Source organism: Apium graveolens, chromosome 8 (assembly GCF_009905375.1).
Source record: "Apium graveolens cultivar Ventura chromosome 8, ASM990537v1, whole genome shotgun sequence".
In the NCBI taxonomy this organism is placed as follows: Eukaryota; Viridiplantae; Streptophyta; class Magnoliopsida; order Apiales; family Apiaceae; genus Apium; species Apium graveolens.
The window spans coordinates 148,572,800-148,588,651 of NC_133654.1; the positions used below are offsets into that span (position 1 = coordinate 148,572,800).

General features: G+C 35.2%; 1 protein-coding gene across 2 annotated transcripts; it reads right to left on the bottom strand.

The window, feature by feature from the left end:
* Window positions 1–2,542: 2,542 nt before the first annotated feature.
* On the bottom strand, window positions 2,543–7,604 carry LOC141678647 (F-box protein SKIP16-like). 2 transcript variants are annotated; one of them, XM_074485000.1, is made up of 5 exons: window positions 6,938–7,604; window positions 5,643–5,990; window positions 5,268–5,486; window positions 4,174–4,253; window positions 2,543–2,748 (listed from the first exon to the last, which is right to left on the bottom strand). In XM_074485000.1, exons 1-4 carry the CDS (start codon window positions 7,139–7,141, stop codon window positions 4,176–4,178), a joined length of 849 nt encoding a protein of 282 aa, XP_074341101.1. In that variant the 5' UTR covers window positions 7,142–7,604; the 3' UTR covers window positions 2,543–2,748; window positions 4,174–4,175. The 2 variants fall into 2 exon arrangements, with proteins under 2 accessions (XP_074341101.1, XP_074341100.1); XM_074484999.1 differs by having other exon boundaries at window positions 4,149–4,253; window positions 6,938–7,598.
* Window positions 7,605–15,852: the final 8,248 nt, after the last annotated feature.

Below are 15,852 nucleotides of genomic sequence, written 5' to 3' on the forward strand. Positions count from 1 at the left end.
AAGCCAACTCAATTGCAACAAGAATTAAAGAAAAGAATAAGTTTTTCCAGAAGCACGGTGCGCCCGCGCTGGTCTAGCGCGCGCCCGCGCCCAAACAACAGAAAGTCAGCGCGCCCGCGCTGATGAAGCGTGCGGCCGCGCCGGGTCGGGATGCAGAAATCCTGATTCTACTCAAATTCTAATTGGAGGACTTCTACTTGCATGGGCTGCTATATATACCTAAATAAAGGACATTTTCCATAGAGGGAAGGCGAAGAAGATCTTGTTTTTACTTGTGAATCTTTGTTCTAAGTTGTAACTTGGATGCTAGTTTTCTTATTCGTGAACCTTACTCTTGTTTCATACTTGGTTTTATTATTATTTCAGTATAAAGACTACATTTATTATACCATGCTTTCATCGGAACCCACATTGATGATGAGTCTGATTATGGGCTAATCGTTATCGTGGGGTTCTAGCGGATTTACTTATGAATTTCTTTAGTTAAATTGTTCGATGCTTTAGTGTGAGGTGATTGTATGATTACCTAGTAGTGGTTGTGCTTATTCGTCTTATGAGCGTCGCGAACTTATAAGATAACGTGTTAATCTTTAATGAAGCGACAGTGAATTTAAGGATTTAGAACTTGCCATGCTAGCATAGGTTCATGTGTTATTGTTATGCATGATTCGTAGGTAATTTTAACCATTTTTACTTGCCTTGTGTAATCATGATAGATAACTTGTGCATTAAACCATTATGTTGTCAAATTCTATAGATATATAGGGTCTCAATATAATTGGTGTCTATTCAGCTTCTATCTCTTTTGTGGATGTCTGGTAGTATGTTATTCGTGCAACGAAAGTTGGCGTGTAGCAGTTTCGTGTTATCTGATTAGTGTCATCACCGTTGCATGCTAATGTTAAGAACAATAGGCATATTGAATGAAGTATTTAATGAAGTTAGAATCCCATGTTTATCTCATATAATATACAACTCTCTTTACTCTCTTAGTTATAACTGTTAGTTTAATCGTAGTTATAATCAACCTCAAATTGTTATCGTCTTAGCTGGATAATAATCATATCATCGGTGCATAAGTGCATAAATCACATAGTTAACCATACCGGTCTCTTTCGGAACGAACTAAAAATATTTCTATATTACTTGCGATCGCGTATAATTGTGTGAATATTAGCGTGTGTTTAGCCCTAACAGCAATCAACATTTTAAAAAATGTAGACAGACGAAACTGAAAAATAGTGTATTTTGAGCTTCTTTTCTTTTAGAAGGCCGCTGCGAAAAGCGATTTAACAAACTAATTTATATATGATAGAATTGCTAAAAATTCTATAAACTAATTAAAATTAGGGTGAAAAACCAAAATAACCATTTTTAAATAACAATCGACCTAAATACCCACCAGAATTTTAAACTGTCCAAAATACCCACCAGATACTCCAGTGGAGTACCCGGTCGATACTCCACTGACAAAGGAGTATCAGTCAGTGGAGTATCGACCCATATACTCCTTTGTCAGTGAAGTATCATCTAAAATTTTAAAATTTAAAATTTTACTTTTAATTTTTTTTAAATATTTTAAAAAATAAATTAAAAGTAATATTCCACTGGGAAAGGAGTACCAGGACTGATACTCCACTGACAAAAGAGTATTTGTTCCACTAACACAGGAGTATCATCCTCGTACTCAATTGAAAGTGGCGTATCATCCTGATACTTCAGTATCAGTGAAGTATCTGATGGGTATTTTGGACACTTTTTTCAGAATGGGTATTTTGGGTAAAAGAAAATCTAAAAATAGGTATTTGGGTCATTTTTTCTTAAAATTACTAAGGTTTTTTGTGATTATACTATTTTTAGTAAGTTATTTTTACAATTTGCAATTAGGCATGCAACTTTTTTTACATTTATCGAAAAATGACTAAAATTGTTTTTTGTTTTACTTGAGATGGGTTATAGGTGTATTGTGTTGTAAATTCATATTTTTTTTAAAAAAAATTGAAGAATCATATTTTTCAAAAATATTAAAAATCCATTTTTTATAAAAATCTCGAGAATAGATATGTATTAGATATATTAGCACATTAAATAAACTTTATTAATAGCAAAATGAAAGTTTGGAAATGTTTTGCAAAATGCATCCTCAGCCTCATCATACGTTTAGCTTAATAATTAGAATCGTATAAACATATGAATACTATACGAATGTTATCCTATACTTGGTTCTCTCTCAAAAATGTACTATTTGAAGATCAAGATCACAGTTAACAGCCACTAGGTATCAGTTTCTTAACCAGAGCCGGTCAGGCAGAGGGCGAGAACCTAATTTCAGAACAATTGTGTTCAGTTGTCAAAAGGTTTTGACTTTTGACAATAGGAGTATCCCCGGTGTAAAAGTTTAAATAAAAAAGTGATCATTCAACACGTTACCTTAATCTTTAAGATGTTAAAAATTATATTATCTACACAGATAAAGCTCCTTAAGATCTGCCAAATGATAATTTTCATCCTGACAAACCATAGACAGTTTCATTATTCCAAATAACATCCAAATACAATGCTTGTTAATATAAAACAATTCACGAGCATCAAAGTAACTAACAAAACATTGACTCAACAAGACATTATACAAGAAAGAGTTTAAGGGCCAACTTGGATCAGAATATGTAGTTTGGATCCTGGTAGAAAGACTTGAGGAAAATCTGGAGTACCTCAACCTCGAACGCAGTGCCTTTTGGCTCTGACAATCTGGAAAGCAAAAGACAGAAGATGAAAATGTCAGAACTGGAAGACACACATTTACTGCAAAATTTGAAAACACAGAACATACACCATTAAGAACACTTCTTTTTCCACAGTTTTTTCCAAGATATGCAGGGTGTGTAAGCTGAAAAGAATCTTACAAGGGGATCAACGTAAACTTTAAAATTAAAATTGTATAATAAACCAACTATTCCTTCAACTCTTCCTATTACGACATTACATTAACACTCGCATTCGGCGGAAGTGGTAGCATTCTAGTATTTCGACTGCAAAATCATGTTCAACTAGTCAATTATCTCTAACTAAAGCAAACATAAACTTGATTAACTAATTTTACAGGCTCGACAGAGGTAACTACAGCACCATCATAGCTCGACTAGTCAACTGTCTCTATCTAAACCAAAATTGAACATGATTAATAAATTTTAGATGTTCGAGAGGTAACTACCCTTATATTTTAGCATCAACTTACAGGAAGATTTCTCATCAAATTCTATAAACTACCTGATTCATTATGCTTATCAGCTTTCCTGTACAAGTGGCATTAATACATACCAGACCCTAAAATATCTACTGTGCTTCACTTGACCGTAATGCACCATGATGGATGGACCTGCTATCTGGAAATATATACTAGAATTGGAAGTAATGACTTTCTGAAACAACATTTATGATTATCAATTTATCATGCTACTTGCAATCTCAGATAGACCAGGTCTGCAGAATTCACCATTTGCATTACTTAGACCATATATAATACTAAATAGAAACAAAAATCTCTGCATTTCTAATGGTAGTCAGCACCAATGATAATCTCATTTGAGTAATGTCATGAGTAAAAAAGACTTTTGATTGAGACAGGGTGTGTGTGTGTGTGTGTACATTCGCCTGTGTTATGTATGTCTATAATACTTGAATGTGGGAAAAGGGAAGTAGGGCGGTTTCACTAGTCAAGCATCTCCAACTTGAACTTTTTTAACCAGTCTCATCTTGGGCTTGAACTCGTTAAGAAGCCAAGCTCGAACAACAGTTTCTACTCAATTTAGGTTCAACTTGGCTTAGGCTTGTATAACTCGACTCACTCAAGAAAATTACAAAAGCACAATTCATCTTGTTTAATAGGATACAAGAAAAGCCCATAAAACTTGAATTAAATTTAATTTACGGCCTAGATAAAAGTTTTGGCTGTATATGTAGATTATACACGCGCGATACGATGTTCCATCTGTCAATGGGAAGGCCCGAGTGCATTAGCCCGTATGTAAAATTATACATCAACACAAAGGGAGTTTCTATAATTAACACATGTAGATAAAACAATGCAAGTATTTTCAAACTAATACTTTTCCAAAAACTAAAGAAAGTACAAGGTTCATGCGGCACACCTTCCAGGAACAAATGTGTAACAACCTTTAATGGAGCCTTGGGGCGTACTTATAGGAACACAACCTTGATAAACAAATTCTCTCACCGGAATGTAGGAGTGGATTCTGAAAAATTGTCACATTAATTTAGAAAAAGGAAATATAATTTGTCTATAAGGACCGACAAGATAAAACGATTAAATAATTCACCAGCAGATTGACAATAAATAAAACTCGGTCCAAGTGAACTGACATTATCTAGAGGATATTACATACTCGTTCAAAAAACTACAGATGCACTAAATAATAGGGTTTTATATCAAAGTGCCCACTGTTCTTGTCAAAAACTATCAAGTGGCTACCCGATCTCCACGGGGACTCGTTTTGGCCACTAAAATCAAATATATATCACGCGGTTAAATCTTGAAAAAAAATTATATGAAAATTAACGGAATCGTAATCGCTAAATGATGTGTGACCCCCATAAATTACAAAAAGGAACGTTATTATTCTTTTTTATTAAGTATTCTAACAAACCCATCATCGGTTCATTAAATTTTAGGTCAATTTTTTTTCGAAATTTATCAAAGTGATATATATAGTGATTATAGTGGCCAAAACGAGTCCCCGTGAAAATCGGGTAGCCACTTGATAGTTTCAGACAAAAATGGTGGGCACTTTGATATAAAACCCATAAATAATGTAGCATCTGAAAAGTTATAGTTATGTAACTACTTAAACATAAGGAAAAAAATTCGACATTTGACAAGAACTGTAAACCAATATTTAGAGAATAGAATTAGTATATGAGAGGTTTCTTCTTAACAAAAAATATAAAAATTGTTATTATCTTCACTTTTGTTCCTCATCATTCAATCGCATAATTCTACAAGCACTATTCTGAATAAGTAGAAGAAAAAATTATTTAATCCTGTCTATACGGTCAAACGATCACTGAACCTATGATTTTCTCAACAAAAAAAAAAGTGAACCAATGATGCAACTACTTATTTGTACCTCAAGTTATCAAAAGTTACAGTAGTTATGCTTCCCTGTGGTTTTTGCTTAGAAGTCTAAATCTTCTCCTTGATATGTGGGAGAAAGAATGAGAAGACGAGAACAAATTTTATTATAACATACCTTCCCTAATACATTCTCTTCAACTATCTCTGACACAACATCATCATTTTCTCGGATTGTCCAATGTGCCTGATAAAGTTGACAAGAATCAAACCGCATTCCATTGACGATACAGCCTTCAGACTTTAAAGTCATCCGGATAGAGTAAGAAAAACGATAGTGATTAGACTCCAAATTTGTCTCACTTAACTCTGGGATAAACGGAGCAGAAGCACGAACCTGAAGTTTTATTTATACAGGCATCAATTATAAAATCCAGAGTCAACATGGCGAACATAACATATAGCAAACACTGTTAGCAACATACTCGGTTCCAAAAACTAAAAGAAAATCATCAAAAAGTTGACGTCTGACATCACTTGTTACACTTATCACCTCATCCAAAGGCAACAAGTACACATTTACTAGATGGCCACAAAATGAGTAGCCTCCAATGAGGCCTAATAGACTTTCAGAGAAGCTTTCACTGTTTTCACTGTATTCAACATGATGTTGACCATTACAAAATCGATAGAGCAACCTTGTGGGATGGGGTAATTTTACTTCCAAAGTTTTCTCTAAATTATTAAGTTCATCTTCAGTTGCACCCTTACGCAGAGTTGTCACAGCCTCGGGAAAGTTCACAACCAACCAGCTTTTAATTCTTCCCCAACATCTTCTAACTCGTAGAACCAGGGACCAAGGATACATGCCAAAAGATACACGCCACGCTTGATAAGCTGCCTGGGGGACAGAGACTGGTTTGATCAGATTGATTAAATGACCATAAAAAAGAATGGATAATTGGATGCCTTAAATAAGGGGCAAAAAACATATTGCAGATTGATGAAGCAATATACACAAGCCATAATATCGCAATGCTATTACATGCATTTAGAAATGTCTTAACAAGTTAACAAATCCTAATCACATGTAACTAAACATCATACACATACACTTGTGCTTGATAGGATATCATAATAGTATTATAAATTTAAATACCATGGAAACAAATTTGCTAGAAGGCAGAAGAATCAAGGATAGGGATCTTGTCCACACTGGTTTCTTCGACAGGGAATAATCGTTTTGTCTTTAGCCTTCGTAGCCCAATACATTATGTGACGGTTCCTGCACCACCACTTGCACAAATTTTTTTCCCTTTTATTTTCACCGACCCTGATCTTACTTTCTTAGTATCTAGCCCAAAACTGCACCTATCTTGATAAGTAGAAGTGTATGTGAATCTTCACCACATGATTCCTAGACATCAATTAACTCTCAGAAAGAAGACACATACAAATTCCTTTCTTTGATACTTCAGCAGCCAAATATTACTTTCTGATTACTAGCCAGATAGGGCTCCTCACAACCTAATTCCCACATGCCAATAAAACTTAAACCTATTATATTAAATATAGTATAAAGCACAACATTTATAAAAATTATAAATGAATTAAATGTTCCTATCACCAAAAGTAAAATAGAAAATTAAAATCAAATGTTCCTCCATCCCAATATGCAGAGAATAAATATAGAAATAGAACAATCATATCTAGAAATTTATAAAATTATAATCAAAAAGCTGCCTATAGCACTGCTGTTATACAAGACACACACACGCGCACAAAAACACACACACACACACATCAATCTACAGAAAAGGGTAATAAAAATAGAAAAACTGGAAGTACCTTGAATGATGGAGTAGGGTTTCCAAGAAGGTCTTCAGGGGAAGAGAGTTGAAGCTCTTGAAAACAAAATTGATACCATAGAAATTCATCAAAAGCGCATTCCACAAATCGACGGCTTACGCACCCTACTCTTGTTGTGTCTCTTGGTCCCAGTTTGCTTAGTATCTTATAGATGGCCAAGCCTCCCACATTTTCTATACCCATCTCTTTATCTCTCTCTCTCAAGAACACAAGCGCCCTTAGTTTTATTTATGCCGAGTCCCGAAAGTTTAACTGAAATAGAGAAAAGTGCTGGAATCTGTGACCTAATTATATTAACTACATATAAAATCTATATATATATACAAGTAAGCTCTATGGATAATCAAGTCAAAGAAATTACTTATTTTTTGTATAGATAATTATTCCAAATGTTGTAATTTTGAAAAAAGTTTGCACATAGTCAACATGTAATATGCAATTATTTCTATGTCACTCCTTTAACTCACGTGATCTATATACATCTGACGGTGTAATGTCTAATACAGATCTTGACAATCAGTTATTCGATTGTGCGATGCATGACTGTTAAGAGAAATTTTTCACAACTCTCCACAAAAAAATAAATTACAAAGCTCGTAATAGAACCATAAGATAATAAAGATAATTAGGCAAGACAAAATATCAACTTGATGATAACACAACAGAACCTTCTTCAAAAAGTTTTAACCGGTGCAAACGCATGCCATAATATTAGTAGATTACAAGCAGACCTGGCCACTTGTGCGGGCTGGGCGGTCCGGGCCGGGCCGCACACGGGTTGGGCACTCGTAACCTTAACACTGAACCAGAGCGTTGAATTACGAATCGGGCTCGGGTCAGGTTTGAACCGAAAAATAATAGCTCGTAACCGGCACGCGAATAATCACGGTTACGAGTTGACCGGGCCGTGCACGAGCTGTGTGGGCCGAATTGTGCAAAGCAGCATGAGGCTCCTAATTCCTAAATACTAAATACTAATATATATATGTAAAAATCGTAGTCAGTGTAAGGGATAGTGGTAGGTAGTATATTAATAATAATTTTATGCTTCTAGTAGTATGTGGTGGAACTTCCGAACTTCCGGGGGTTGGTGCACGCGAACCCGCGGGCTGTGCGGGCTGTGCGTGCTGCGCGACTCGTGCGGCTCGTTGGTTCGTGCGGGCCGGGCCGGTCCCGTTTCCATAATTCCGTATTTGTATCTGTTCTGTTGATTTAGGCGAATTGTGCGGGTTTGAACCGACCCGGTTCGGGCCGAATAAATTCGGTTTTCCGTACGAGCCGGTCCCGAGCGGGCGGTTCAAACTCGCCCAGGTGGCCAGCTCTAATTACAAGACTATCAAATCCCTTTAGAAATAACTTAAAAAGGTAACCTCTTTAAAGTAATAGCCTTGGAACCAAGAGAAGAAATTACTTTAACTAGTTTATTACTTTATCAAGAATAAAAACACACTATATCCACTAAGTTGGGACCGGAAAAAAATATATAATTTTAACATGGTTATTATTTTGTCGATTATTACTTAATCGAGGTTCAACTTTAGCTGCACCAGCTCGTGTTTCAAGCTGAAATTTTTTTTTTGAAGAATAAATATGCAGAGAATTCTGAAATATTTTTAATTCATATTTAAGTTAATTTCTAATAAAATCAAATTAATTTTGATTTACTGGAAATTAATCTGCTGCAACACATTAGCTGAGTTCTTGCCTTAGGATGAAAAATTTAGCATTCCAATTTCACCTACAAGTCTAGTGAAAGTTGCTTCATCCAAAGGTTTAGTAAAAATGTCAACTAATTATTTTTCTGTTGGAACAAAAATGAGCTCAATGGTACCATTTGCAGCATGTTCTCTATAAAATGGTACCTTACATCAATGTGTTTTGTCCTAGAATGATTAATTGGATTAGCCACAGTAGATCTAGCACTAGTATTGTCACACATAATTGGAATTTTGGTGTAACACTAGGTCATCGTCCATTAGCTGATTTTTAATCCAAAGCACTTGAGCACAACAACTTCCAGCAGATATGTATTCTACTTCAGCTGTGGAAGTTGACACAGATTGTTGTTTCTTGCTACGCCAGGATACAAGTCTTTGTCCAAGAAACTGACAGCTTCCGCTAGTACTCTTTCTGTCCACCCTGCATCCAGCAAAATCTGCATCTGTGTATCCAACAACTTTAAAACCAGTTCCCTTAGGATACCATAATCCCAAGTTTGGAGTCCCCTTCAAATATCTAAAAATCCTCTTAACAACCATCAAATGTGATTCTTTTGGATTGGCTTGAAATCTTGCACATAGACATATTGCAAACATGATGTCTTGTCTACTTGCAGTTAAGTAAAGCAATGATCCAGTAATTCCTCTATAGCTTGAAATATCTACACTTTTGCTTTTTCAATCTTCATCCAACTTTGTTGTTGTAGACATAGGTGTAGAAGCATGTGAACAATCAACCATCCCAAACTTCTTCAATAAATCTTTGACATACTTAGTTTGGCTAATGAAGATCCCATCACTTTTGTGACTGACGTAAAGTCCAAGAAACTAACTTAATTCCCCTATCATGCTCATTTCATATTCACTCTGCATAACCTTAGAGAATCTTTGGCAAAACTTTTCATTTGTAGAACCAAAGATAATATCATCCACGTAGATCTGAACTAAGATCATATCATCACCATATTTCTTGTAGAAGAGAGTCTTGTCTATGGTACCTCTAGTAAAACCATGTTTAAGTAAGAATTCTGATAATGTATCATACCAAGCTCTAGGTGTCTGTTTTAGCCCATATAGAGCTTTGAGTAGCTTGTACACAAAATCTAGAAATTCTAGATCCTCAAAGCCAAGTGGATGTTGCATATAAACTTCTTCTTCTAACTCACCATTTAGGAAGGCACTCTTGACATCCATTTGATACACTTTGAAATTTGAATGTGCAGCAAATGCTAGAAAAATCCTTATTGCTTCAAGTCTTGCAACTAGAGCAGAAGTTTCATCATAATCAATTCCTTCTTCATGTGAGTAGCTTTTTGCAACCAACCTTTCCTTGTTTCTGGTAACTATACCATTTTCATCCATCTTGTTCCTGAACACCCATTTTGTTCCAATTACACTTCTGTTCTTTGGTGTAGGAACTAGTTCCCAAACTTTGTTTCTTTCAAAATGATTAGCTCTTCTTGCATGGAAGATATCCAATCAGGGTCCATTAGAGTTTCTTCAGTTTTCTTGGGCACTAATTGAGACATAAAGCATGCATGTAGACACTCATTAGTAGTTACACTTCTAGTCCTTACATCAGCATTTGGATCACCAATTATTGCATTTGGATTGTGACTCATATCCCATTTTCTGGTGTGAGTTTGTTGACTGGTGTCTTCATCATTTTCTTCATTATTAGTATGACTAGTAGATCCTTCTTCTCTTTCTCCCCCTGAGTTTGTGCCATCAAATTCAGGTGTCTGAGATGAGCTTCCATTTCCATAATTTTCCTGTTCAGTAGACACTTCATTCATCATTTATTGTGCATTGACTTCTCCTTCTTCATCAGAATCACTGTTAATGTTGAAATTTTCAAATGTAATGGCTTCGGCTTCATTATCATCAAGGCATTCCAAGCCTGGACATTTGTCATCATCAAAAGTCACATATGTGCTCTCCATGATTTTCTTTTGATCAATTACATAGACCTTGTAGGCAGTTCTCTCCAATGAATATCCCAGAAAAATTTCTTCAAAACCTTTGAGTCAAATTTTCCCACATATTCAGAGTTATCTTTTAAAATGTAACACTTGCTTCCAAACACATGAAGATGCTTTACAGTAGGATTTCTTTTAGACATGATTGAGTAAGGTGATTTTCCATGTATCTTGTTAATGAGATATTTATTTTGAGTGTAGCATGCAGTATTAACAACTTCTTCCCAAAAACTAGTTGGCAACTTGGCTGCTTGCAGCATTGTCCTTGCAGCTTCTACTAATGTTCTGTTCTTTCTCTCAACTACCCCATTTTGTTGAGGTGTTCTAGCATTCCTGGACAATGCCTTTATTTTTGCAGAATTCACTCAATGTTGTATTTCTGAATTCTGTCACATTATCACTTCTCAATCTCTTTACAGAGTTACGATCTTCAACCTGTTTTTCTATCTTCTTTATATGCTCAATTATGATGTGTGGAGTATCAACTTTAGAGTGCATAAAATTCTACCCAAGTATATCTTGAGAAATCATCCACCATCACAAGTGCATATTTGTTCCTTGAAATTGATAAGACATTTACTAGCCCAAACAAGTCCATATGAATAAGTTGCAATGGTGCACTTATGGAATTTACAGTTTTTGACTTGTGACTTGATCTTTTCATTTTTCCTTTTTTGACAGGCTTCACAGACTTCAGTTTGAGCAAACTCTAATTTTGGCATGTCGCTCACCAACTCTTTCTTGACCAGAGTGTTGATTGCCTTGTAGTTTAGATGTGAGAGTTTCTTATGCCATAACCTGCTTTGCTCTATGGATGCCTTGGTGGAGAAGCAACAAATTTCATCCTCATTTGTTGAGTCCAAGTCCACAACAAACAAGCTTCCTTCCCTTGCTCCTTTTAGAGCAACTTCATTGGTTTTCTTGCTGATGAAGATGCATTCTTCTTTGTCAAATAGAACTTTAAAACCTTTATCTAGAAACTGGCTGACACTGAGAAGATTTACTTCAAGACCAGCTACCAATGCTACATCATCAATGACAACATTTCCAGAAACAATCTTGCCATATCCTATTGTGAATCCTTTGTTTTTGTCTCCAAATGTCACCAAAGGGTCAGCCTTCTCCTCAAATTATGATAGCAGGGCATTATCGCCTGTCATATATCTGGAGTATCCACTATCTATGATCCATATGACCTTCTTCATTTTGTCCTGCACAAAATGAGTTTTAAGTGTGTTTAGCAACCCAAGAAGTGTTGGGTACTTTCTTCTTGTTAACTGATTTAGCAGAAGTAGAATTAGAAGTCTCAGAAAGAATAGTATTCATAGATGTTTGTGCATTCTCCCTTGCAGCTGTAGATCCAATACTGACTTCTTTAAGATCTATTCTCAGCTTGTGGCAACTTTTCATTACTTTTAGATTACAGGGAATGCAGTCAAACTTATTACGAAATGAATATGGATCATTTGCCTTGGCTTCATTATACTTGCAGGCTCCCTCCACTGGCTTGCTAACCTTTTACAAAGATAAGTTAGGTGATTCACATAGCCACACTTTTCATATTTCTTTCTTAGAGCATCTGCAACATAAGCAAAGTTGTTGCTTTTATTTATTCCAATTTTCCCATTTCTATTCTTCTTCTTTCTTGCTCTTCAGTTTTTATTTCCTTGACAGGTGTCTTAGAATCTTGGTTATCCATGAGCTTCATTTTAACTTCAGTAACAAGAGAGCTTTCTTCGTTTGTCTTTACAGCATCTTCATCTGCTAGCTCTTGTTTGATTATTAACTCATTTTCAATAAAGTTAATTTCTCCAGCCTTGAACACAGGTGACTTAACTTTTCTCAATATTACCGGGACATTTTCACTAGCAATGCTCTTGTCTTTGTCATCTGCAACTTTCTTTTTGTTGTTCAAGGCCTCATAATCAAATCCAATAGATATGTTAGCACATGGTTTATTTTTCTCATGATATAATCCAACCAACTCAGATGCATTTTTGAAGGACTTTAATTTAACTTCATTTTTCTCTAGCTTCTCCCTTAAAACAGCTTCAATCTCATTTGCACACTTAAGCTTGTTTTTCAAGTATGCATTTTCTTGTTTCACAGCTTCAGGCTCTACCATCAACAATTCAATTTCTTGTTTCTCATTTTCAAGTTTCTCATTTACCTTTATCAGTCTGCTAACCTCTTCATTAGCAGCAACCATACTTGTATGAATGTGAAACATTTATGTGCTCATCTTTTCAACAGTTTTCTAATATTGATTCACATTTAAATCAATGGTGGTAAGAGTTGGTACCTGTGTTTTTAATGAGGATGACTCTCCTTGCTCCAAGGCCATTAATGTATAATTTCCAACTTCCTCATCTTCATCATTATAAGAATCATCCCAACTCTTTCCCTCTGCAATATACACTTTGCTTTGTTATTTCTTCAGAAGAGCTTCATACTTTGCTTCCAATTCAAGTGAAGCTTTCTCTTTCTTTGATTTCTTGGGTTTCCTGCATTCTATAGTAAAATGGCCTAACTCATCACAGTTATAGCACCTTATCTTTGATATATCAATAGATCCAGTTTCGTAGCCATTTTTGCTATCAGGTGTGTACTTTCCCTTACCTTTCCAGCTATTGTCTTTGTTGAATGATTGTCCTTTTCCCTTGAAGAACCTTGGCTTCTTAACTCTAATGTTAGATAATTTTCTTTCCATATAGGCCATTGATTGATCTAGCTCATCAAGTTCATCCAAGGTGTAGAACTCATCTTCTTCCAATTCCAGTATGCCTTGTTCCTGTGAATCATTATTTTTTTGCTCACTAGTTAAGACACTTGGAGTCTGGAATCTTGGCTCATCATTAGGGGTCTGGCTTTCACTAACAATAAGAGCACTTGAACCATCTACAACATGCCCTTTACCAGCTCTTAATGATTTCCTTTGAATCATTTCCAATTCATATGTTTTTAAGATTCCATATGAAACTTCCAGAGTCAATCAGCTCAAGTCTCTCCCTTCTCTGATTGCTGAAATTTTCTGTTCCAAATGGTCAGGGTGTGTGAGCAAGAACTTCAAGTTCACTTCTTCAGCTTCATAATATTTATCATGTAGCTGCAAGTCATCAATCAGCTTGTTAAACCTTTCAAACACATCAATAATGCTTTTCTCTGGCTTAGCCATGAAACCCTCATACTGTGAAATTGATATCCTTCTTTGATTTGACCTAACTTCCTCATTACCTTCACACAATATCTCTATCTTTTCCCAGATCTATTAGCAGTGTCACAGTTGACAATGTTGTTGTACATTACATTTTTAAGTGACTCTATTAAGATCAGCTACAAGCCACTATCTAGGGAAACGTTTTCTTTCTCAGGCTCACTGTATTCTGAAGGATCTTTAGGAGCATTATGAGTTGGGATGACCATGTTTCCATTTGTAGATTCCTCAACTTTAACCATAGAGTGAAAGTCCCATTCTTGAGAATCTGAATGTATAGTGGATTGGCCATCCTGACAAACATCAACATTTTCTTCTTCTATAGAGTGTAGTTAGTTTTATCAAAAGTAGGGATTTTGATGCTACTGATTTTCTGTGTATTCATTCTTCTAAGATCTTAAATCTGTTTACTTTCAGATTTTGCTCTAATATCACTTGTTAGGTAATGAATAATACACAGGGGGTGAATGTGTTTTAGTATTTTTGAGCTTTTCTTGATTTGTTTATCGTGGTGAACAAAGTAAATTAAATCTTGTAGTAAAATCTGTCAATACTGAAATTAAGCATGTAACAATAAAGAACACAGATCTTTCAAAACTCACTTAATTTTATATTAAAATTTAGAATGTCTTACTACAAAATTTCTAGGCTCTTTGATAATAAAGAGCTTAGTTGCTTCCTTGAGGGAATACTAGATGTCTAATCTAAATTGTTATACTAAATAAAGCATCCAGTGTTTACTTTATAGAATAGTAAACACTGGTTATTACACAGCATGCAACAACATGTACTAAACCCTATTTTTGGATAATCAAATCTTTCTATTTCTAGCTTAGTGTATCTTTGCTAATCTTGCACGCCTGTGACTTTACTTTGCCAGTTAATCTTGGCCTTTGATCTTGTACTCTTCAAGCTGCTTTTGTAGACTTGTCAATCCAACTGATTAGATTGTTTGTTGCTTTATAATCTTGGATATTGAACTGGTTTGCATTTTGTACTTTGAGTTTTACCTCAAGATCTCCAGTTTTGTATGTAAAGAACTTGACATCTCGATAAGTATATTGACTTATCGAGATCTCTCATCACTCTATAGATTTTTTGACTTATCGAAGTCTCAGAGTTCTATATAAGAGAATTTGGCTTGTCGAGATCTCACATCTTCATGACTTCACTTTGGCTTATCGATAACTCTGAGTTCTCTAGTGACAAGTTGACTAATCGATAACTCTGAGTTCTCTAGTGAGAAATAGACTTATCAATATCTCAGAGTTCTCTAGTGAAGAAATGACTTGTAGATATCTCCAATCTTCAAGTCTTCAATTTGTCTTGTCGATATCTCTGAGTTTTAGTAGCTTTCCTGACTTCTCGATAAGTCATTCTGAAGTTCTCGAATGACTTCTCTATAATACTTAATCTGTGACTTGTAGAGAACTTGACTTAGAATATTTTTCCCAAAACAGATTTATTCAACTCCAAGCTTCTTCACAATTCTTTTGAGGCATGATCTTCTTGATCTTCTTCCAGATAGAATTCTTAGGCTTGATACTGTTTATAGAAAAAATCCAGTCTTCCCTTGAACATTTTTACAGACTTAAGAATTACAAAACTTAATGCAAACATAGATTATCATACAACTATAAGAGTTCTATTCTTTCTTTCAAAAACTCCATTTTGTTGTGGAGTTCCAGGAGCAGAAAACTCTTGTTTTATCCCCTTGAGTTTGCAGAACTCTTCCATAGAGCTATTTTTGAATTGAGTTCCATTATCAACTATGATGATCTTCCTTTGTATGCTGATCCTTTTTCCTGCTCCCTTACATGATCAAGAAGAGTGGCTGAACATTCATCCTTGGTGTGCAGAAAATACACCAATGTTCATCTTGTATATTCATCAACAATTACGAGTGCATACCTCTTCTTGGCAATTGACATAGCATTCACTGGATCAAAGAGATCAATCTGAAGTAGATGATATGGTTCAACA

Bases quoted from the DNA above. Each gene is read 5' to 3' on its own strand.
- LOC141678647 (XM_074485000.1), bottom strand. From the start codon at position 7,141: ATGGGTATAGAAAATGTGGGAGGCTTGGCCATCTATAAGATACTAAGC. The intron at 5,991-6,937 runs GTACTTCCAGTT...TCTGTCCCCCAG, and splicing joins ACCCTACTCCATCATTCAAG to GCAGCTTATCAAGCGTGGCG. The intron at 5,487-5,642 runs GTGATAAGTGTA...ATAAAACTTCAG, and splicing joins ACTTGTTGCCTTTGGATGAG to GTTCGTGCTTCTGCTCCGTT.